Source organism: Thamnophis elegans, chromosome 10 (genome assembly GCF_009769535.1).
Source record: "Thamnophis elegans isolate rThaEle1 chromosome 10, rThaEle1.pri, whole genome shotgun sequence".
NCBI classification, from domain to species: domain Eukaryota; kingdom Metazoa; phylum Chordata; class Lepidosauria; order Squamata; family Colubridae; genus Thamnophis; species Thamnophis elegans.
In genome coordinates, this window is record NC_045550.1 from 40,841,474 (window position 1) to 40,864,843 (window position 23,370).

The 23,370-nt window shown below is 34.5% G+C and overlaps 1 protein-coding gene across 1 annotated transcript; it reads left to right on the plus strand.

Annotated features, from left to right (window-relative positions):
* The first annotated feature begins 3,016 nt into the window (after positions 1–3,016).
* Positions 3,017–22,629, plus strand: TRPC1 (transient receptor potential cation channel subfamily C member 1). Its single transcript, XM_032224862.1, has 13 exons — positions 3,017–3,265; positions 3,872–4,026; positions 4,169–4,270; positions 5,626–5,828; positions 7,013–7,144; positions 8,354–8,549; positions 10,597–10,933; positions 13,825–13,964; positions 14,775–14,918; positions 16,583–16,758; positions 17,766–17,967; positions 18,336–18,530; positions 20,981–22,629. The coding sequence occupies exons 1-13, from the start codon at positions 3,130–3,132 to the stop codon at positions 21,206–21,208; spliced, it is 2,346 nt and encodes a 781-aa protein (XP_032080753.1). The 5' UTR covers positions 3,017–3,129; the 3' UTR covers positions 21,209–22,629.
* The last annotated feature ends 741 nt before the right edge of the window (positions 22,630–23,370 follow it).

Sequence of the window (23,370 nt, forward strand, 5' to 3'; positions counted from 1 at the left end):
CCTGCGGAAGGGCTACAGCCTAGTGCTGGGCCTTGGAAAACTGCTTTTCCACTGCTTTCTGGCGCTGAATGGTATCCTTGTCCTGGTCTGGGGCCTCCTTCCTGCTCTGTCTGGAAGAGGGCTTACTTGCTTTAAGGGCCTCCCTAACTCCCCTGCCAGCCTGCCTGGAGAAGTCCCTGCTGGTGGAAGGACCCAGTTGTTCCAACTCCTGAGGAGCCTGATTGATAACCCAGGGCTTGACCACTCACCTTGCCACTATGAGGAGAAGTCCGTAGCATTCCCAAGTGAGACACTGAAGGCTTTGGTAAAGGTGCAAGGCCAATGATGATAAGGAAAAAATCACTCCCCTGGTGCAAGCTGGAATGCCCCCAGCATTAGCGCAGGTGCAGAGGATCAAGGGGAATGACCTAAGGAGGCCACCCCCCCCGTCACCTAGGCCGCATGGTCAATCAAAGGAGCAGACCTGCTGGATGGTCCAGACAGGAAGGCTCCCTGAGGCAGAGCAAGGCTAGTGGCTAGGCTATCTGGGCAAAAAAACACAGCAAAATCCGCAAACAATTGGCCACCACAGCAAAAAAAATGCTTCCAAAATGGCCACCACGCCCAAAAAGGTCATCTAAAATGGCTGCCGCAATGAAGGAAGCCCAGAAAACCTCCCGCCGCCGGCTACTGGAGGCTGCAGGTCTCCGAAACAGCTGAACAGCCTGGGGAAAGTATGTGGCCATCACGTGTTTCTGCGCTCAGACTGCACACTCTCCACTGTTGATAGCCTGCCCGACGGTCCCAGGCGCCTGAGAACCCCAGGACACCCCAGACCCAGCAAAGGTGAGGAATGGAAGTTGAAAGCAAAAAACCTCACTAAGCCCGCACTCTGGGGGGAAAGAAAAGAAACTGCAAAATTTAAGGAAAAAAGGGAGAGAGTCCAAGCAATCTGCAAAAGACTGAGAGGAACTTGAAATGTGTCCACTGGGCTTTGACTGAATTGAAAAAACTGGAAGTCAAGGCAGAACCAGAGGCGTGGCTAAAGGTTCAATTCAGTCCTTGGCAGATTGGCTGAGTTTAACCCATGCTTGGACTCTTCAAGCAGCGCACAGGAAAATGCCAATGAAAAACAAGGCCTTTTAGGCAAAAAAATTCTCTTTATTCTAACCAACCATCAAACTAATTAATGAAGGAATTAAAGTACAGGCTAGCATCCTGGATGAGTTTCTGAAAAAGACCAATTACCTTTTGGATTGGGAGTGATGGAAAGAAGAGAGAAGAGGGAAAAAAGAAGAAAAGAAGAAAAAAACAACAAAGCATTAGTTCAAGGGTATACACACTTATACATCCATGTTATTGTACATTTTTATTGTTATTTCTTCCCCCTAAAAGATTTCAATTTGTTTTTCAATTGAATTTACAGTTTATATGTTAAAGATAGGGAAAAAATCTGAAATGATTTATTTTGGTCTGAATTTTATCAATAGCAATATCACTTACTTATATACAGCCCCATAATGTTTTAGAACATTATTTGGGCAGTTTAGAGGCAGCATATTGCCCTCAACAATCTGGCTCCTCATTTTACCGCCCTCAGAAGGATAGAGGGCTGAGTCAACCTTGAATTGACTGAACTCCTGGCTATAGGCAAAGTTTGCCTGCAATACTGCATTCTAACTACCGTGTCACCAGTGCTAAAGATTTTTTTTACACTTCAGAGATTTTGAGATGTAAGATTCTTTTACATCTCTGGCATTTTAACAGGGTGTGTAGCACTCACCCTCAAGATGCTGGATGGCTTTTGCTTCATTCCAAACCATTCTCTCTTGTTCTTGCCACATCTTGCTTAGAAGAGAAAGAAATAGAGCTTTCACTCTCACTCCTTGAATTCTTTATTAGAGCTTGCAGATCCTTTCACTGTCATCTATCATCCCCATAGTGCAGGTCAGGGATGTTTCTTCCTCCAGTTTTACAAAAATGCTTATCTGTCCAACTTTCTTTTAATGTCTATTCAGCATATAAACTGAATAAATAAGGGGAGAATATACAGTCATGCACTGGCCAATCTGGAGGCAGTCTGTTTTGCCGTATTCTGTCCATATTGTGGTTTTCTGACCTGAATAGGTTTCTCTGAAAAATGTTCTAGAATTACCAGTTTTTTAAACTTGACATGATTAATACAGTTGAAGGCCTTTCAATAAATGAAGCATATAATGGTTTTTTTTTTGTTTGGTTTGGTTTTCTCTGTTATCTAGTGTGCACCAGCAATGATGTCTCATATTCCTAATACTTTTCTAAAGCCAGCTTGAACATCTGGCATCTCTTGTCATGCAAGGCTTTAATTTGCATTGGATGAGCTTTACTAGAAATGAAGGATACTGTTGTACACTGTTAAGTCTTCTTTTCTTTGGTATTGGAATGTAGATTGGCCTCTTCTGACCTGTTTACCAAATCTGTGTCCTTTTCCAGATTTACCAGCACAGCTTGGTTACGACCTTTCCCGATTTTTATTTTTCTGCTTGCCATCTTTCTGTGGTGCATCGGATTGATGGAAAAAATAAATTCCACTATATTCAATCTCGCATTAATTCTCTGATGAAAGTCATATACACTGTTAGTAATCAATAAAGGGTTGAAGGTTGGATGAGACTTGACCGCGAAAAAGACAACTGGTTAATGGCCCCCATGAATCTGGGCGCGGGTCCTAGAGGAAATTCTAAGCAAATTGAAAACAGGACCTGCTTTTAGGTTCAAGGTTATATTTCCTCCCCTTACAATTTGATTACATGAACCGCAAATGACTGACACGGTCCCTGCTGTTCTCCTCTTCGCTGTCCGGGACAAACAACGGCAGTAAGAGACAGCCGCTTGCGTCTCCAACGGAAGGGTTGACCGTTAACGGTCTTCGGCGGCGAAAGAAATCAGGGGAGGTGAAAAAAGCCTTTTGCGCGTGCGCGGACCTCTCGGTCGCTCGCGCTCCCGTTTGACAGCTGCGCGTCGTCGCTCTCCCTTCGGGTGGCACGTGAGACGCGCCTACTTCGCGGGTATCCCAGCGGGGTTGCAGGTCTAGGAGGCAGGAAGGAGGAGAAAGGTGGCTTTGCAGAGCGGCCTCTCCGATGACCCTCCGTTTACTGCGGGGCCGGCGCTATGGCTGCTCTATACCAGAGTGCAGACCCATCGGCCTCGGCTTCCCCGAACAAGCTGCTGGCGTTGAAGGACGTCCGGCAGGTGAAGGAGGAGACCACCCTGGACGAGAAACTGTTCCTGCTGGCTTGCGACAAAGGTCTGTCTCTCGCTTTTCCCTTCATTGCCACAAGGAAACTATTTTCGTTCCACCCGCATTATCAACCAGGAGCGAGCGGGCCTTCGTCAAGGAATCCGCCTAGCATCCAAGCGGACAGTACCGCAAAAGGCCGGGGTTCCGCTCCTTATTCCTGAACGTCGTACCTAGGATGAGAAAATCAATCCGAATAAACAGAATGTGACCCGTAAAAAGGGGTAGCACTCTGATACTGACCCGCTGAGTAATGTACATTCCTTGTAATGAGCAAGAACAATAGCAAAAGGCATCAAAAGTACCCATCTTTTCCTCTCTTCCCTTTTATGGGAATGTATGTCTGTTAGCTTTGTTGATGAAGGATCTTGGCTAAAAAGCCCAAAGTTAATTAGATTGTCAAGCAACGCTACTACAGTATAAGGTGCCATTTTATTTGGTTAATTCTAGCTTTTGATCATTCTTCTCTATTTCTATATTTAAAGGGAATACTTGTTTTTTAAAACAAAATTTACATATGGCTGACTTGCTGAAAATTTTAATAAATATTTTAAAAAGTCATTACACATTAAAATCTAAATTGCTAAAATAGAATTTTATATATTATTGGTTTAGGTGATTTTTACATGGTGAAGAAACTTTTAGAAGAGAATAATTCTGGTGACATGAACATAAATTGTGTGGATGTACTTGGGAGAAATGCTATTACCATAAGTATTGAAAATGAGAATCTAGACATTCTACAGCTTCTGTTGGATTATGGCTGTCAGGTACTACTAATACCATCAGTATAAATTTGAAATTTCTATCATTTTTGCTTTCCTTTAGAACATTGTCATTTTGTAATTTAATGATGTATATTTTCTTTCATGGTATGAAATTTGATATTATTTGTGCTTTAATTTTCTTCAGTCTACAGATGCATTATTGGTGGCCATTGATTCAGAAGTTGTGGGAGCTGTTGATATATTACTTAATCATCGACCAAAGCGATCCAGTAGACCAACAATTGTTGTTAGTATTACTTTAATTATGTATTTGAGAGTGCATCTCATGATGTCAAATCTTTGATAATGGGAAAAGTTTGATCTTGAAAACTTTAGAGAGCAGTTGAAAAGTTTTTGATTATATACCTGAAAATGGGAAGATATATTCTTTATTTCTGATTATTTATTAGCTTTATACACAGGAACTCATGAGCATATATAGCACTCTGCCACACACTTTTCCCTATGACAATCCTGTGAGTTATATTGAGCAGTGAGCTTCCATGGTTGAGGGTGGTCTTGAAGCTATTTTACTGATTATTTATAAAGCATATTTTTTTAAAAGTATTAGTTTAACCATTGTGGCATTCTACTGCTTGAATTATAAATAATCAAATTGAAGGTTGTCTTAAATTTTCAAATAAACATTGACTTGTATATACAAGTAGTCCTTGATTTACAACAGTACATTTAGTGACTGTTCAACGTTACAAAAGCACTGAATAGAGTGACTTATGACTTTTTCACATGACTGTTGTAGCATCCCCAGGGTCATGTGATCAAAATTCAGACACTTGGCAAGTGAATCAAATTTATGACAGTTGCAGTGTTCTAGGATCATCTGATCATCTTTTGCAACTTCCCGACAAGCAAAGACAAGGACAAGTCAAATTAACAACCATGTTACTAACTTAACAACTGCAGTGATTCAACAACTGTGGTGAGAAAGGTCGTAAAATGGGGCAATATTCACAAATGTCTCACTTAGTGACAGAAACTTTGGGCCCAATTGTGGTTGTAAGTCAAGGACTATCCCATATATATTATAAAAGGGAATGTTTCTAATTCTAGTTTTTATAAACATTACCAAAAAGATAAGAACTGTTATAGCATGTAAATCTAATAGTGTGTTATCTTCAATATATCTCACAAGGCCTTTTCTATTACATTTTTTTTTAAATTGGGAGAATCACTAGAAGTTACTGTTCAAATTATCACGTACATATTAGTCTATTTTTTATTTTATCACTTCAGGTACAAATGTGTGTCTCTATCTGGCTTCTTAAGAAGGAGAAGGAGCATATAAGAAGCATAACAGTTTATTCATTCTACTCCTTAGTACCCTACTAAGAGAAATAGCACTTGGACTTTAGAACCATGTATGCATTTTTCATTTCAGGAAATAATTCTTCATGGAACAAAATATACATAGTTAACATTTATCAGTCATTGCATTCAGTTTAGTAATTTTGAAATTAAATATATTTAAGACCTTAAAATGTATGTTTTGGTTTCAAATCAGATGTCTCTTAGATTTCATCTCTGCATTACTAATTCATCAAGCTTATTTTATTTTCTCAGACTTTTGTATCTGTGTTGCAGAAATTAATGGAACGTATGCAGAATCCAGAATACTCAACAACTATGGATGTGGCACCTGTCATTTTAGCTGCTCACCGTAACAACTATGAAATTCTTACAATGCTCTTAAAACAGGATGTTTCGCTACCCAAACCTCATGCTGTGGGGTGTGAATGTACATTGTGTACAGCCAAGAACAAAAAAGATAGTTTACGTCACTCCAGGTTACAATAATTAGATCTTCATCCGTATCTGCAGTTTTTCCACCATTTTAAGTAATAATCATAAAGGAGTTTAGTTCCTATTTTAGAATAAAATGAATGCTCATGACAAGGATATATTTGATAGAGTATATAGTTTTGCATGAAAAAATGTTAAGTTTAATCCCTGCCATCAGAGTAGAATTGGGAAAAATATTTGGATGATTGCTTATGGTCATTATAAAGTAGTGAACACAATGGTTTAGTGATCTCACTGGTCATAAATTAGTTTCCTACTATATCACTAGTAATCCTGAAGAAACTTTTGTAAACAAGGAACTATTTTTTTCTTTCATGTTACTATAAATTGCTAATATGTAGGCAGTTTAAAACATATTATTCATAAAAACAGATAAAACAGAATTTATTAGCAATTAGTTGGCAATTTATTGGCAACTAATATTTCTTAGCTATAGTGCTTTTCACCAAACAGCAGGCAAAGGCAAAGAGTTAATATACATTCTGTATCAACTGTAGCTTCTGGGTGCTCTCCAAAGGCAGCCCAAAATTGAAAACATTGTAGTATTCTACTTTATAAGTGATAAGAGCATACAGTAAGTCACTATTGCAAAGGCTTCTTTCTCACCAAAAGGCCATAATTGGCACAAAAATAGAAGCTGGGATAAAAGTCCCTTTTTATTGGCCTGCTTTTTTAGGAAGACTGGCATTGCACTCAGAGTCAAGCAGGAGCTGAAATTAAATCAGATTGTCAAGACAGGAAAAGTAACACTGTTATGCAGGATTAGTTTGCCACATCTAGTTCCGCATAACCTCCAATGTAGATACGAACAACATTTTTGTTATTGTCATGAAATTACAATAATACTCCAAATTGACAAAGTTGTTTTGAATAGGATTAATGGGTTTGCATGTTTGGAAAATCTTAATCTAAAACAATTGTCCCTTAAACAATAATGGATAGCAGTACATCTTATAATAAAGTCTTTAATTAAATTTGTTATAAGTATTAAAACTAAAAACATCTAAGAACTTTCTTACAAAACATGCATTGGAGGAAACTCTTTTGCTTACTGATAATAATATATATCAGATTTCTAAAATAGGTTTCATATAAATGATGAGTTGATATGTTTAATTAAATAAAAACTGTTTGTCTTAAGATGTGTTCTTTGACATTGCCACTGCAGATTTCGTCTTGATATTTATCGATGTTTGGCTAGTCCTGCCTTAATAATGTTGACAGAAGAGGATCCAATTCTGAGAGCCTTTGAACTTAGTGCGGATTTAAGAGAATTAAGCCTTGTAGAAGTTGAATTCAGGTATGATAATATGTATTACTATTGTAATTTCAGCAGCATGACATTATTAGATGCAGGCATATCACAAGTGAGCCTGGCTAACAATACTGTATATATGCTATAAACAGAAAATTTCCAACCCAAACTCATTGATATTTGATAAGAAATGAGTCACACAGGCTATAGCTTTTATTCCTAGACAAACATACTGAAGAATAAACAATATACCTGAATTTGTTACTAAAGAACAAGAACTAAATACAAATATTTCATGAACTGTTTAAGCTAAGTTAATTTGCAATTAACTTAGAAGATACTACATATACTTCAAAGATTTATAGCAAATGTTTAGTTAAGGACAAAATCTATATAGTGTTATGTTGTATTTCTTTTTGGTTCAAACACAATTACTCTGGTTATATATCAATTATTGAAGAAGAATAAGGGAGCCTAAATTACATATATATACTGATATAGCTTGAAGGTCACATGGACAAATTACTTTGGCACTATTGCCAAGAAAAATATAAGGTTGCATTCATGAATATTTTATTCTCTATTTTGATAACGTGTTTCTATTTTGCATGGTAATGAAATGATTTTTAAAAAAATTTTAGAACAAACAATCTGTATGCATCACTGAGGACTTAAAAAGATAAAGTCTTCTTCAGCTCAGGCTTGATTCTTGGTGCCATTATTTATATAAGATTAAAGAGCAGAGATTTCTTGGTGGTATCATCCAAATACTAAGCTTCCAAATTTAATAAAAATCAACACAGCACTACAATAAAACTCCACTCCCAAATGCATTAAAATGTATATAATAAAAGTCAGCCATAAATCTAGTAAATGAAATAAGGGATATTTAAGGACAATGTAGCTAAATTATTTAAATTATTTATTTCTTATGAATTTATGAATGGGTTGCAAGATTTATAGCATTCCCTCTTTCAGTTTTTCCCATTGCTAAAGTCATCCATATCTGAGGTATTTGAACCTGAATCCCCTGGTCCTAGTTCATCACCTTAACTACTATACCATCTTTAATTTTTTTAAAGTTTGTCCTTTTTCAGTGACTGAAATAATTTATTTGAACCATCTTGATTTTTGTTCAGGAAGGACCTTTATTCTTCTTTTTTGTTCATATTAGCATTAGATTAAATCTAATTAGTATTGGATTATATTAAATTAGCATTAGAAGTCAGTTTTGTTACTTTGTGTATTTCCTAGAAATGATTATGAGGAACTGGCTCAGCAGTGCAAAACCTTTGCTAAAGATTTGCTTGCTCAAGCACGGAATTCCCGGGAGCTTGAAGTTATATTGAATCATACTGCAAGTGATGAACATGTGGATAAACGAGGATTACGAGAAGAGAGAATGAATTTGAGTCGCCTAAAGCTTGCCATTAAGTATAACCAAAAGGAAGTATGTCACTTTTGATTTATTAAATACAAAATCCTGTTACAAATAGATGGGATAAAATAGATATGTGTCTTAGTAAGTTTCCAACTTCTAATAATTAGAAAAATTGTAATATTAATTCAATATATCTGTTAAATTTCTGTAGGAAGTCCTTGACTTACAATCTTTTGTTTAGTGACATTATGGAGAAGCACTGAAAAAAATGACTTCGTAAGTCCTCGCACTTACAGCATCCCTGTAGTCACATTTATTTATTGATTTTATTTATTTATTTGTCTTGTATGCCGCCCACTTCCGAAGGACTCCGGGCGGCTCACAATAGACAAGGGAAGGGGAAATAGCTAGACAAAAACAACACTTTAAAAAAACCGTAACATTCACAGTTTCCGTGGGGCTGGATGTTTCACAAGCCCCCCCCCCCCGGCCTGCTGGAGCAGCCAGGACTTGGTGGCTTTGCGGAAGGCCGGGAGGGTAGTAAGGGTCCGGATCTCCACGGGGAGGTCATTCCAGAGGGCTGGAGCTGCAACAGAAGGCTCTCCCCCGGGGAGTCGCCAGCCAACATTGGCTGGCGGATGGAATCCGGAGGAGACCTAACCTGTGAGATCTGATCGGTCTATGGGAGGTAATCGGCAGGAGGCGGTCTCTCAGGTACCTACATGATCAAAACCTGGGCTCTTGGCACCAGCATGTATTTGTAACGCTGTCTGTTACCATTTGTGACATTCCCAGCCTGCTTCCAACAAGCAAAATCAATGGCAGAAAAATTCGCTTAATAACCACACAATTCACTTAACAACCATGGCAAAAAAGCTTTTAAATTGGGCACCACTCAACAATTGCTTTTCTTAGGAATGTAATTTCTGGTCATAATTATGGTTGGCAGTCAATGACTGTGATATAAACATAGCAGAGATGGGTTGCTACCGAACTGGTAGTAAAAAATTGGCAACCTACCACTGAAACATAGGATATAAATTAGCAGCCTAGCACAATATTTTTCTCTATAAGACAATAGTCAATGTATTTGTGGGCCAAGATTTTGAATGGCAAGGGAGAATTAATGCCATATTAGTACGAGTTTCTTTTCATAATTCAGTAGATTCACTGAATTAGTGAATTCAGTAGTTTTGTTGCTCTAGTTACCTCATACCTCTGATGTGGCACAGAGTTTTGAATTTTAGTCTAATTTCTGTTGGCTGGCATTATATACTGTAATGGTAATATAGTTGCTGAAGTTAATTACCTCTATAAAATATGGTGCAAGGTTTTGTGCAGGAGATGACTGGCACTAATGTAAGCAGCACTTTCTCATGTGACCATTTTGAAGTTTAATTTCTTGTTCAGCATTCCAATCATGTTGTTGTTGTTATTATTCCTAGCTGAAAGTGAATAACTATTTTTACAATCTTGCTCTTTCTCATCTTGGATTAAAAGCCATATGTTGCCAGTGTATAAACCTGGCAAGGCTCTACTACTTTGCTGTCTATATATGTGTATTTAACGAGCATTGTTCTGTAAAATGGGAAATCTGTTTCACACATATAGTGCTGAGAAAGCACAGCCCAAAGTAAGGGAAATTATAATATATGGTTGCTATAATAGTTAAGATTTTAAATGTTTTATTGTGTGTCAGGCTAGTGAGCTCAACAAAAACAGCATTGCACTGTTACATTGCAGGTCTTGCCTTTTGTATATACGAATGTTCTGATGGCACATTAAAAATATGGTCAAAAGAGGTGGAGCTTATAGTACAATGCAGCCTTCATCACCAGTTCAGCAGTTGGGGCTGAGGACACCACACAAACATTGTTTACAGTTGTTCTAGTATTAGCAAACATAAAATGAATATCTGCTTTAAATATACAATGAAGTTTAATTATCAGATTATATTTAATTATATAGAATTTACATGTTTAAAATGAATTTACCCTCCAGTGCTATTATGTAGCTAATGATTTCTACCTACTTTTATTATTCTTTTAAACCAAGAATGTAAATCATTAGCTTCTTTAGAAAGTGCTTATTCATGTAAAATATTTTTCTATTACAGTTTGTCTCCCAATCTAATTGCCAGCAGTTTCTCAATACTGTCTGGTTTGGACAAATGGCTGGTTATCGCCGCAAGCATACATTTAAGAAGATTTTGACAGTCTTGACAGTTGGCATCCTTTGGCCTCTACTATCTTTTTCTTATTTATTGGCACCAAGATCTCAAATAGGCAGAATAATTCATACTCCTTTTATGAAATTTATCATTCATGGAGCCTCTTATTTTACATTTCTGTTACTACTTAATTTGTACTCACTTGTCTACAATGAAGATAAGAAAAACACAATGGGACCAGCATTAGAGAGAATAGACTATCTTCTAATACTGTGGCTCATTGGTAAGTATAATAAAACTGTTAAAATTCTAACTTTGTCAATGAATATATTTTGGATGACCACTTGTGTGATATATACTTTAATATAACATTCAATTTTATAAGAACATTTCTGGGCTTAATTTCAGTGAACTGAACTGTCTGTATCCATGATGGCAAAGTTAGAAAAATCTGTGTTTCCAGTCACATAAAAAGTTATAATAGCAGGAAGGCAGAATCTAGATAGATGCAGATGGAGTATCTTTATTATTGTACCTCATCTATGTCTGGAAATGTATTAGTTGACATTTGCACACTGGTAGGGAAGGTAAGTGAATACCACCCCTGTAGTTGATCCTTCAAGAACCAGCAATCTGATATGATAATAAGATGAAACTCAAAAAATTAGAATATCATGCAAAAGTTCATTTATTTCAGTAATGCAACTTAAAAGGTGAAACTAATATATGAGATAAGATTCATTACATGCAAAGCAAGATAGTTCAAGCCGTGATTTGTCATAATTGTAATGATTATGGCGTACAGTTCATGAAAACACTAAATCCACCATCTCAGAAAATTAGAATATTACATGCAATCAATAAAACAAGGATTGTACATAGAACAATATCGGACCTCTGAAAAGTATAAGCATGTATATGTACTCAGTACTTGGTTTGGGCCCCTTTTGCAGCAATTACTGCCTCAATGCAGCGTGGCATGGAAGCTATCAGCCTGTGGCACTGCTGAGGTGTTATGGAAGACCAGGATGCTTCAATAGCGGCCTTCAGCTCTTCTGCATTGTTCAGTCTCATGTTTCTCATTTTTCTCTTGGCAATGCCCCGTAGATTCTCTATGGGGTTCAGGTCAGGCGAGTTTGCTGGCCAATCAATCACAGTAATCCAACAGTCATTGCAGCAATACCTGGTTCACTGGGCTTTTGGCAGTGTGGGCAGCTGGAAAATGAAGTCAGCATTCCCATAAATCTCATCTGCAGAAGGAAGCATGAAGTGCTCCAAAACCACCTGGTAGACGGCTGCATTGACCCTGGTCTTAATGAAGCACTGTGGTCCAAAGTCCTGTTGCTCAGTGGTCCAAAGTCCTCTTTTCTGATGAGAACAACTTTTGCATCTCATTTGGAAATCAAGGACCAGAGTATGGAGGAAGAATGGAGAGGCTAATAAAGCACAGTAATCCCACAGTCATTGAACCAGTTTTTGGTGCTTTTGGCAAAAGTTGCTCTCATCAGAAAAGAGGACTTTGGACCACTGAACAACAGGACTTTGGACCACTGTGCTTCATTAAGACCAGAGTCAACACAGCCATCTTACCAGGAGATTTTGGAGCACTTCATGCTTCCTTCTGCAGACGAGCTTTATGAGGATGCTGACTTCATTTTCCAGCTGCCCACACTGCCAAAAGCACCAAAACCTGGTTCAATGACTGTGGGATTACTGTGCTTGATTGGCCAGCAAACCCGTCTGACCTGAACCCCATAGAGAATCTATGGGGCATTGCCAACAGAAAGATGAGAGACATGAGACCGAATGATGCAGAAGAGCTGAAGGCCGCTATTGAAGCATCCTGGTCTTCCATAACACCTCAGCAGTGCCACAGGCTGATAGCTTCCCTGTCACGCTGCATTGAGGCAGTAATTGCCGTAAAAGGTACCCAAACCAAGTACTGAGTACATATGCATGTTTATACTTTTCAGAGGTCCGATATTGTTCTATGTACTATCCTTGTTTTATTGATTGCATGTAATATTCTAATTTTCTGAGATGGTGGATTTGGGGTTTTCATGAGCTGTACGCCATAATCATCACAATTATGACAAATCACGGCTTGAACTATCTTGCTTTGCATGTAATGAGTCTTATCTCATATATTAGTTTCACCTTTTAAGTTGCATTACTGAAATAAATGAACTTTTGCACGATATTCTAATTTTTCGAGTTTCACCTGTAGAACCAGTAGTGGATCAGAAACTTTCTCAGTATCATTGCATTTTAAGTCTCTGTAAAGTATGCAGAATTTTGAAAAGTATGTTATCAACTTTATATACTTGAAAAGTATATTAACACCCTCCTCAAAGCATTAATCAGCTATGGAACAACTTTCTAAATGTGTGCTTGTGTGTACATGGAGACTGCTTCTGCTGAAACTGCCAGCAAAGGAGCTATATATGCACAGATAGTAGTGGACATTCTTTGAAACAGCCATTCAAGTTTTCCAAAGGATGTGCTTACTTTCATGTGTCACATGAAATGATGAGTTATTTTCTTTGCCATAATCTGCTTTGTAAAATGCTTTTTCCGAATACTTTAGGAATATTCAGCATTTTAAAAACAGGCTAGTGAACAAATTACTGCTGTGGTAATGAGGCTTATCACAAACCGATGTAAATTTTTTGTTAAATTGTTATGCCACCTCCTGTTTGCCAGTGGCTAAATAGTTTGTCAGTTGTTTGTAGAGTTAAGTTAGCATGTTTTGCAGACATATTGCTCTCAACCTTTGAGTTTTACCTCCAATACAAATCTATTACAAAAAAAAATTAACTGGCTTAACAGTTGGGGAAAAAAGCTGTTGAAAAATAACAAGAGGGGGAGACAAACCCACTTATATTCTCAACGATTTTGTTGTATCCTAAAGCAATGTTGTGTAATATTTATTATTAAATATAATAACGTATTTATAGTGGAAAACTATTTTATAAGGTAACTTTTATTTAGAATATATTGAATATTAGATAGTTCAGGTTCGGTATTGTTTTATAATATTTTGCAATACTCTAATCTGCTTTTTCACTAAAAACTTCTTGGAATGACTTTTTTAATAGTCTGACCTTTCTGTTATTTAAAAGTATACCTAGACAATACTGAGATTGAACACCCTTTTTCGTTTTCTGTTCTAAGGAATGGTATGGTCAGATGTTAAAAGGCTTTGGTATGATGGCTTGGAAGACTTTTTAGAAGAATCACGAAATCAACTTAGTTTTGTCATGAATTCTTTGTATTTGGCAACTTTTGCTCTCAAAATAGTTGCCCATAAGAAGGTAAATAGTTATTCTTATGTTAACATGAGCATTAAGTTGTATTTTTCAACAATTGAAGTCTTTAGTACATTCATTTTTAAAATTGTCTGGTATGTCTTTGAGTTTGGTCTGTATATATTTAATGCTGCTACAGAAGTAGACATTTTATGCATTAATGTGTTTATTATTTAAATTTATTGGCTGCTTATCTCCAGTTGACTCTGGAGAAAATACAAAACTAAGAGACATAAAGATAACTAAAATATTAAATTAATGTAAAGAACTTTCAGTATTTCTTGTTTTTTGTTATTTGCTAAAATTCTTTTTGGGATAACTACAGTATATTGTGTGTATGTGTATATATACTCTGTGTGTGTGTGTGTGTACACATACATACCTACATACATACATACACAAATACATATACACACACAGACACACACAAAAAATACATTTCCAAAAATAGAATATGAAATAAGAGGAACATTACAATACTGTTCAAAGATATAGCTAGAATTTTAGCTTTCATAAGTCATGGGTTTTATATATGCATATACTGTATTATCAAAATTAATAAGAAATAACCATCTAAATATACTTAGTTTGGCTTTCATTTCTTAAATATAAAGCACAACAAATTTCCTAGTAATAAACTGATGGATTACAATCATGTGTATGTATATGCACATACTGTATTTCACATATGTATTTCAGCAAGCACTTTGTTGTGTAGAAACCTATTAAATAATGAAATATGTTTCATGAGAGATATTGATGAACTATTCATCAGTTATATCCGAAGGAATGATAAGTTTTGTTTAAAAATTCCAGTTCCATGATTTTGCTGAGAGGAAGGATTGGGATGCTTTCCATCCTACACTTGTGGCTGAAGGACTCTTTGCTTTTGCTAATGTTCTCAGTTATCTCCGACTATTCTTCATGTATACAACAAGCTCCATCCTGGGTCCACTTCAGGTATCTTATTATATGACTATCAACTTTGATGCGATAGGAACATATGACCACCATTGTTAAATTTACTGTAGGTAACTGTTTATTGTTTTTCAAGTATGGGCCTTCTTGGCTTAATTAAACTTACTGAAATCATTGAGTGTATTCACAGTTGCCCTCCCTATCATTTATTGAACTAGCTATGCCTGTATGAGTAAGGTGTGGTTCCTTCATTGAATCAAAATTGTAGAAACAAAATTAGAGTTAAATTCCACATGATTCAACTGGTAGTATTTATTTATAAAGTAATCAATTATTTATGTATATTTTAGTGTATCAAGGGGCACTGTGTTTTTCCTCTATTGATGAACACTCAAATGTGTAAATAAATGTGAATTATGCATAATTGCATAATATCTATGAAATATTGTACTGTTGTCTGTACTTATTTCTTCATATTTCTTCCATTTTTAATCACAACATCTCTTGCAAATTCCTTGTTATTAAATGTTTATAACCATTAAGAGTATAGACTTGAATTCACCTTGAAAAAATTCAACATGTAACATTTCTTTATGTGCTAAAGCTGTGACATGCATTTTTATTAGTCCCTGTAAGCAAAGTCAGTATTCCAATATACCCAAACAGGCAAAAAAACAACAACCATTAAATGAGATACTGATATTGAAATGACTGCAGATATAGCCGTAGCTGATGCTCCATTTTACAGAAATAGAACTTAACCTTTAAATGTCTATAAAGGTATCCCATCAAATGAAATGTGAAGCATATTACTGCAAAATGTCAATTTTCATCAATATTGATAAAATAATAAATTTTGCTTAAATAAATTTTGAAAAGCTGTTAATACATTGGGCATGTTTTTAGATTTATTGTAAATCACTTCATGGAAATATCAGTGTCAAAAATACCTTGGAAATATATTCATTAATAAATTATTGCTATTAAATCATTCTAATTGACATGGTTAATATGAGGAAATGGTTTTAAAAAGGGGAATTGTTGGAAGCACATTTTATCTGTATGCCAATACATATACTTCTAAGTGAAAGTACTGTGAAGCGGTATATAAGTCTAAATGCTATTGCTATTAACAGTTTGTTAAAGGCTATGAACTCCATCAAACATGTGATACTAAACTATTTGTGAAACAATAATGTTTTATACCTACTATTTCCAGGATTTCAAGGGGAAGAAGGTGGAGGACTAGAAAGTTATATAGTTCATAGTTTTACAAGTTCTAGTGTTCTTGTATCCCTATTTGAGATACATTACCTTAAAATGAAGATGGATATACCTTTTAGCAGGAAGAAAGCTCATTAAATAGCTAGATTTACTTTGAAGTAAACAATAATATAAATGCATACTTTTTTTTAAAAATAGGTAAGTTTCAGTTATCAGATTTCAAACTTCTTCAGTAATTAAATTTTAGAGAATAGTATATTATATTATATTACATATTATATTACATTACATTAGATTATTTTAAATTAATTATTTACTTAGGATACTATTTTACTTTTTCATCAAAATAAAATGAAATTAAATATTCCATTCACTCTTAGAGAAACGTGCTCTTTTGTAATTTCATGGAATTTTTTGTCTTTTTTTAATTTGTCATCAGTTGATGTTAATTTCAGTAATCTCAAGTAATGTGTATTTTTCAGATTTCAATGGGGCAGATGTTGCAAGATTTTGGCAAATTTCTTGGTATGTTCCTTTTGGTATTGTTCTCATTCACTATTGGATTGACTCAACTTTATGATAAAGGATTCACTGTCCATGAAGAGAAGGACTGTGCTGGAATTTTTTGTGAGCAGCAAAGCAATGACACATTCCATTCGTAAGTTTCAATGCTCTCTAACTATGCATATTGCTGGTGATGTGCCTGTACCTTGTGTAGTACATGTTAATTATTAGAAACTGTCTAATTGTGTGGTCATCTTGATAATAAATTGTTAATCCCTTTACTTTAAGTTGATTGAAGTTTACTTTTGGTTGATTCTATAGTATATATAAAATGGCATTATTGAGCATGTAATTGACTCTAGGAAAGATTTAACTACAGTTCTGTTTAAGCAAATACTTTTACTTAATTATAAAATATGCCCTATAAAGCAATCATAATGCTACATTTTGTATTTGATGTAAAATGCATACAATAATGAGTTGAAAAAATTAACTTGCAAATTGTCTTTTCTCTCCTACTCACAACTGGAAAAATAATACCAAACCTCTACCACCTCCTCTTTCAGTTCTACTTATACTGTGCAATACATTTAAAGATTAGTCAGCCATTCTTGAAACAAATATGATTAGCTGTCTCTTAAATACTGAGTGTCCATGCCAGTTTATATGTGTTAACCAATAAATCTGTTTCATCTTATTTTGGGGCTAATCTTAGAACTTTAAAAGTTTGCATGTATTTATATTAATGTATTTGTATTTATTTCTGCCTTTTGACATTTATTATTCACTATATATTTACAAATGTTTACGTGTATTGTGAGATAAAATTTGATATATGTAAACCAATGCAGATTACAATCCAATTCACATATTTGACCATGAGGTTGCAATGAAGTTATTTCAGAGCCACATGAAGTTCATTTTTATCCTGAATTATTAATCAAAACACATATTATAGAATACTTCTATTCTCACACTATTTCACCCTGCTATATACATATCATGTGCTTCCTCTCTCACACTGGGCTCCTATACAATTTTAGATCTAAATATTCAAGTCGAGTAATCTGGATTTTAAATATCATGAGCAATACAACAAATGTATTCTTTCCTTATGGAAATCCTCAAGGATTATCTAATCAATTTTTTTTCTATCCTTAGGTTTATTGGCACCTGCTTTGCTCTGTTTTGGTATATATTCTCCCTTGCACATGTAGCTATATTTGTCACCAGATTTAATTATGGTGAAGAATTGCAGTCTTTTGTGGGCGCTGTTATTGTTGGCACATATAATGTAGTAGTTGTGATTGTTCTTACCAAGCTTTTAGTGGCGATGCTTCATAAAAGTTTTCAGCTAATAGCAGTAAGTACTTTTAGTACTTTATTATTTTACTGCCTTTATAACAAATTTGAAGCTTGAATAATAGTGTTATCTGGATTAGGATGTGGAATTTTCTATTTTTGGTGAATACATTATAATGCCTGGAAAACACTAATGGGATTCATCTGTTTTCATTAATTCATTAATTCATTAAAGTAAATCCTGTCTGGGAGGAAGAGGAGAAAAAAAAGTCAGGATCATGACTGCGTAATTGAACCCCTTTTATTTTTGTGTGACTCACATTAAAAGGGACACGGCATAGAGGTAGCACACAATATTTTGATACAAAGCTGTGTTTAATCATAATTTAATAAAATTTCTGACATCTTTATATATTTTAAATAATTCAGAATCATGAAGATAAGGAATGGAAGTTTGCTCGTGCGAAGCTCTGGCTTAGCTATTTCGATGATAAATGCACGCAACCTCCACCTTTCAATATTATTCCTGCTCCCAAAACAATCTGCTACATATTTAATAGTCTCAGTAAATGGATTTCTTCTCACACGTCATCAGGCAAAGTTAAGCGGCAGAACAGTTTAAAGGTAAGGAATTGTTTATATAATCATGTACATTAATTTTTTTATTGTTCCTTCATTACTTTGGAATATTTATATAATTTGTGTAACAGTCATAATTCTGGGCAATGAACATTAAATGACTTTTCATTTAAGGTCATGTAAATATGAATCATACATCAACAAAAAGCAAAACAAAAACAAACATGTCAAACAAAACATAGCCAGGCTCATTAATTGCACATTCCACCTCACAGGATATATAGGTTCATATAATGTCTTGGCCCTAGGGATTTTCTATGTGCATTTCCTAGGGAAAAATCCTCATTTTAAGGCTTTCCTAAAGGCTAACTGGGTCAGAATGATCCAAATTTCAAGGGCACGAGGAGAGAGATATTTCCAAAGAATAGGCAAAAAAGACAAGCCTCCTAAGTCATTACTTTAAGGAGGAGACCTGGAGCATGCCTATCCTGTAAAATGCACGGATAGGCAAAATTAACTGGTAAAAGGCAGTTGTGCAAATAGTCCAGTCCTGTACCGTGTAGGGCTTTGTAGGTGAAAGCAACTTGTTGAATTACAGAGATATCCTTCAGGAGAAAGTGCAGCTTGTGAAGTAGTGGTATCAGATAAGGCAGTGTTTTTCAACCACTGTGCCGTGGCACACTAGTGTGCCGTGACATAGTGTAAGGTGTGCCGTGGGAAAAAGACTTTATATATAGTCAATATAGGCACAGAGTTAAATTTTTTAAACATTTTCTAATGGTGGTGTTCCTCGTGATTTTTTTCATGAAAAAAGTGTGCCTTTGCACAAAAAAGGTTGAAAAACACTGAGATAAGGATATTGTTTTCTCTTAGCAAATAAAGTATAATTCTATGTATTACATCAAAGTCTCCGAAATATTTAATCTAGTTTATCTACATGGGATTTTGGCAGCCTTTCGGGGGTCGAGTCTGCACTCATCACTATGAATGTAATGCTAAACTAGTCTGTTAAATACAAGTCTGAGGGATTGCCTATCTCCAATAGTTTCTAAATTTAATACAATTTAGCAGGATGGTCATGCTCTGGATTCTGTTAATTAAAGAATGTCATCTCACAAATTGTGTCTTCTCTGGGAATGATTCCCCAGAGATCTGTATGACTCTCACCCTTACAATACTGAATACTTTTTTAAGACCTGGTTGTTCTCCCAAGTCTTTGGGACAGGATGATTGTGATAGCTACAGTAATTATTTATAGTACTTTTAGCAAGGAAAAAGAATTATTATTTTGTATCTCAAAAGAGAGATATTTTTATTTTTAGGGCAAGTATATTTTTAACAAGTACTGGGAAACATCAGTTGTAGCCAGACCCTAGATTGTAAAGTAACTTCCATGTACTTAGTTTTTAATTATATATACTTATTAGTACAGATAAGTAGATGCATACATTGACACATAGATAATTGTCTGATTCTTATGTGTCAGTTATGTTTGAAAAACAAAGACTATATATAGCAATTTATATCTTGGCAGATTATTAAGGATGTAAATATTTCAGAAATATTGTAAAGATATTTACCCATTTGGATGTATAAAGGCAGTATGCTTTTGCTATGAAAATGAAACCAATTTTGGTTTATTCAAAAACATTTGTTGAACAAGCATGGTAAAGCAAACTGTTCTCGATTAGGATGTGTATAGGCGCAATTGGCATCCTTAAATAATTGTCAGATTTCTTGAATCAACTCAAACAATCCATAGTATTACTTTTAAGCAGAACAAACTTCCAAATTCAATTATGGCCTTATTGTGAATAAGGCCATGCTGTGGCATAAAAATGCACATGTACAAGCATAGCAGGGCAATTTTAAACTGGGACTTCAACACTGGATTGATTCGTGGCAGATAGTCCTAGGCAAATTAGAAATTACATCTGTTGAAAATCCCATATTTTGGGCAGGTTCTTTGTTCAAATGCCATGCAGGCAGGTGAAATAGACAAACCAATAAGAGATTGCTGGCATGGTAGCTTCTGTATACTTTTGGAATTTTGGTCATCATTGTACAATATGCATGTTCTATCCGTATATTGCCTGAATTCAGTAAACAGGCATGAGGTCCAAATATAATAAGGATAAAATGATTTGTGAGACACAAACTTTATAGTATGTTTGCTATAGACATTAAAAACCTGCCAATTTAGTCAAAGGTTGTCATTAATCCAGAGGAAATGATTAAATGATAAATCAGAAGTTCCTACTTAGTTATTTGTTTGATGCAACTGCTGACAAATCTTATAGGGCATCATTTGCGCCTTGCAGTTTATTCATGGAATTTGTGACATTTTGGAGAGTTGTTATTTGGATGGTTAGCCTGTAGTTATGATGGACTTTGATTTCTTTGTGATATTCTTAATATCTCAAGAATTGATCAATATTCAATTAAAACATGATTTGCTACATCAATTTATCTAATTTGTCATTATTTATTTAAAGGAGTGGAAAAGTTTGAAGCAAAAGAGAGATGAAAATTACCAAAAGGTGATGTGTTGTTTAGTCCATCGTTACTTGACTTCCATGAGACAGAGAATGCAAAGTACTGATCAGGCAACAGTAGAAAACCTGAATGAACTGAGACAAGATTTATCAAAATTCCGAAATGAAATAAGAGACTTGCTTGGTTTTCGGACATCAAAATATGCCATATTTTATCAAAGAAACTAATTTTCAAACGTTTCTAATGATTCTACTCAGGCACCTATATTTGCAGTGTGTTGGATGGGGACAGAATCTGGTTCAAAAGCAGTAATTTTATTAGTATATTTTTAAAAGGCAATGAAAAAACTGTTGCCAGGTTCTGTGGTAAAACAGTAACTGGTGATTTTGTATTAATGTGAAGCTTTTGATGTATATAATTTGTAAACTGTATAGTCAGCTAAATGGAAATATTTTGTTATATGTCAAATTTGATATTCTCATTAGCATCTGGACATTGACTAATTTATGTGTACACTGTTGCACTTTTGAGAAGGAGATGTTTTAATTTTTCCTCTTTGAAGTATAAAATGAAGGCACAAATTATTTTTGACATATTTTAAACAATTGTACTTTTCTAAATTAAGGTAAGCATCAACCAGTTATGAGCATATTTTTAAAAACTACCTTTCTGAAAACTGTCAAATTAGGTTAATGTAATACTATTTTAAAAGAATTCTTTTGGAGTTGGAATAATATTGAAAGGCCATATTGCCATCCGTGTGACATTTTGGTATTCAAAGACTGATGAATACCAAAGAATTTAATATTTTGAAATTGACTATGGTTTCTTTTTTTTTAAGTAAAATGATGGCTTACTAAAATTTTATAGAGATAATCTGAAGGTGCCATTTATATCTAGATCTCTAGCACCTATTTATATCACATTATTTCCAAGATGCGATAGTTGAATTAATGAAATTTCAACATTCATACTCCTTTAGATAATTCAACAGAATTAGATGAAAGCATGGTACTTCTGTTGACTGTATTGGTTACTATAAGAATTAATCTTCATTATAAAAGTAATATTGAAATATTTGAAATATTTTATCCTCTTAAAATATTTATAGTAAAACATCTTACTAGTATTATGGGTCAAGTAAAGTGCAACAAACATATTTTCACTGTTTTCACTGAAAGCATACCATATTTAACCAGATTACATTCTCCATTTTGCAAAAAATACTTTTTGAAATCATCATTTGTTTAAGTCTCATACTTATTTTTTAAATATATTTTATGTTGGAGTGTCTTGATGTATATATTGATGCCCACTTTAGGTTTATCTATTTTGTAAATATATTGATTATTTCCATTAAATTCTGCAAACTATGGCTAACAGATGCTGGTCATCTAAATAATTGCTAAAATATTGGAAATAAAGAGAATGAAATTTAAATAAAATATTTCTCCTGAGGCTTTTTAAATACATATCTCCAACCATACACCCATAAACAAATCTATTTTTGCACCACAGAATGATCAAGTGATATGATTATAAAGTTGATGATTCTTTTGAATTGTCTGTATATTCCATTTGTATAATAACCTGAACTAATATCCCCCAAAAGAAGGTGAATTTTGGATTAGAAATCGAAGATTTTTACTTAAGATACACACTATTTTGTATTGTAGCATTTATCTTGTCAGTTGTATAGAAATAAATTGGCATTTTTCTAAAATAAAAAGTAATACTATTCTTAATGTCTGATCCAACTTTATTCTCAGAGAAATCATTCATTTTATTGTTATGAATATCATAAAAGGTATATAATTTAGAACAGTGTAATTATAGAAAAACAAAAGTTGTTTTCTGATATTATTTTTTTCCTATTTTTCTTTCATTTTCTTCCATTCAGTCAAAACCATAAATAATGTGCTTTCATCAATTAGCAGAAAAATAAATGGCAAGAAATATATTTAAACATCACATAAATGAACTGAACCTAATACATGATTTTCTTTTGGTACATTGAATTACTTTTAAAAGAGAATTTACAAACAAATTGTTTAGGACAAAATAATCTGAATATATTCTGTTGTTTACTCCCAGAAAATCTGTTTAACAATAAAATAAAACAACATCTGATAAAGAAAAAAATATTTATCAAAATTGTTCTTCAATACAGGAATAAATCATTCAAAAAGCAAAATAAAAAGGTCAATCAAAATACTTTACAATATGGCAAATCCAATATGACACAACTTCATTTGATAATTTTGAAATATGAAGCCAACTCCACAGGCACTAATTGTAATCTGCCTTAATTCAAAGCTTTGGCATTGATGTATTTTATTTGCATCTATTATGTGAGCAAAATATCCAAGAATAGCATTTAAAAATAATA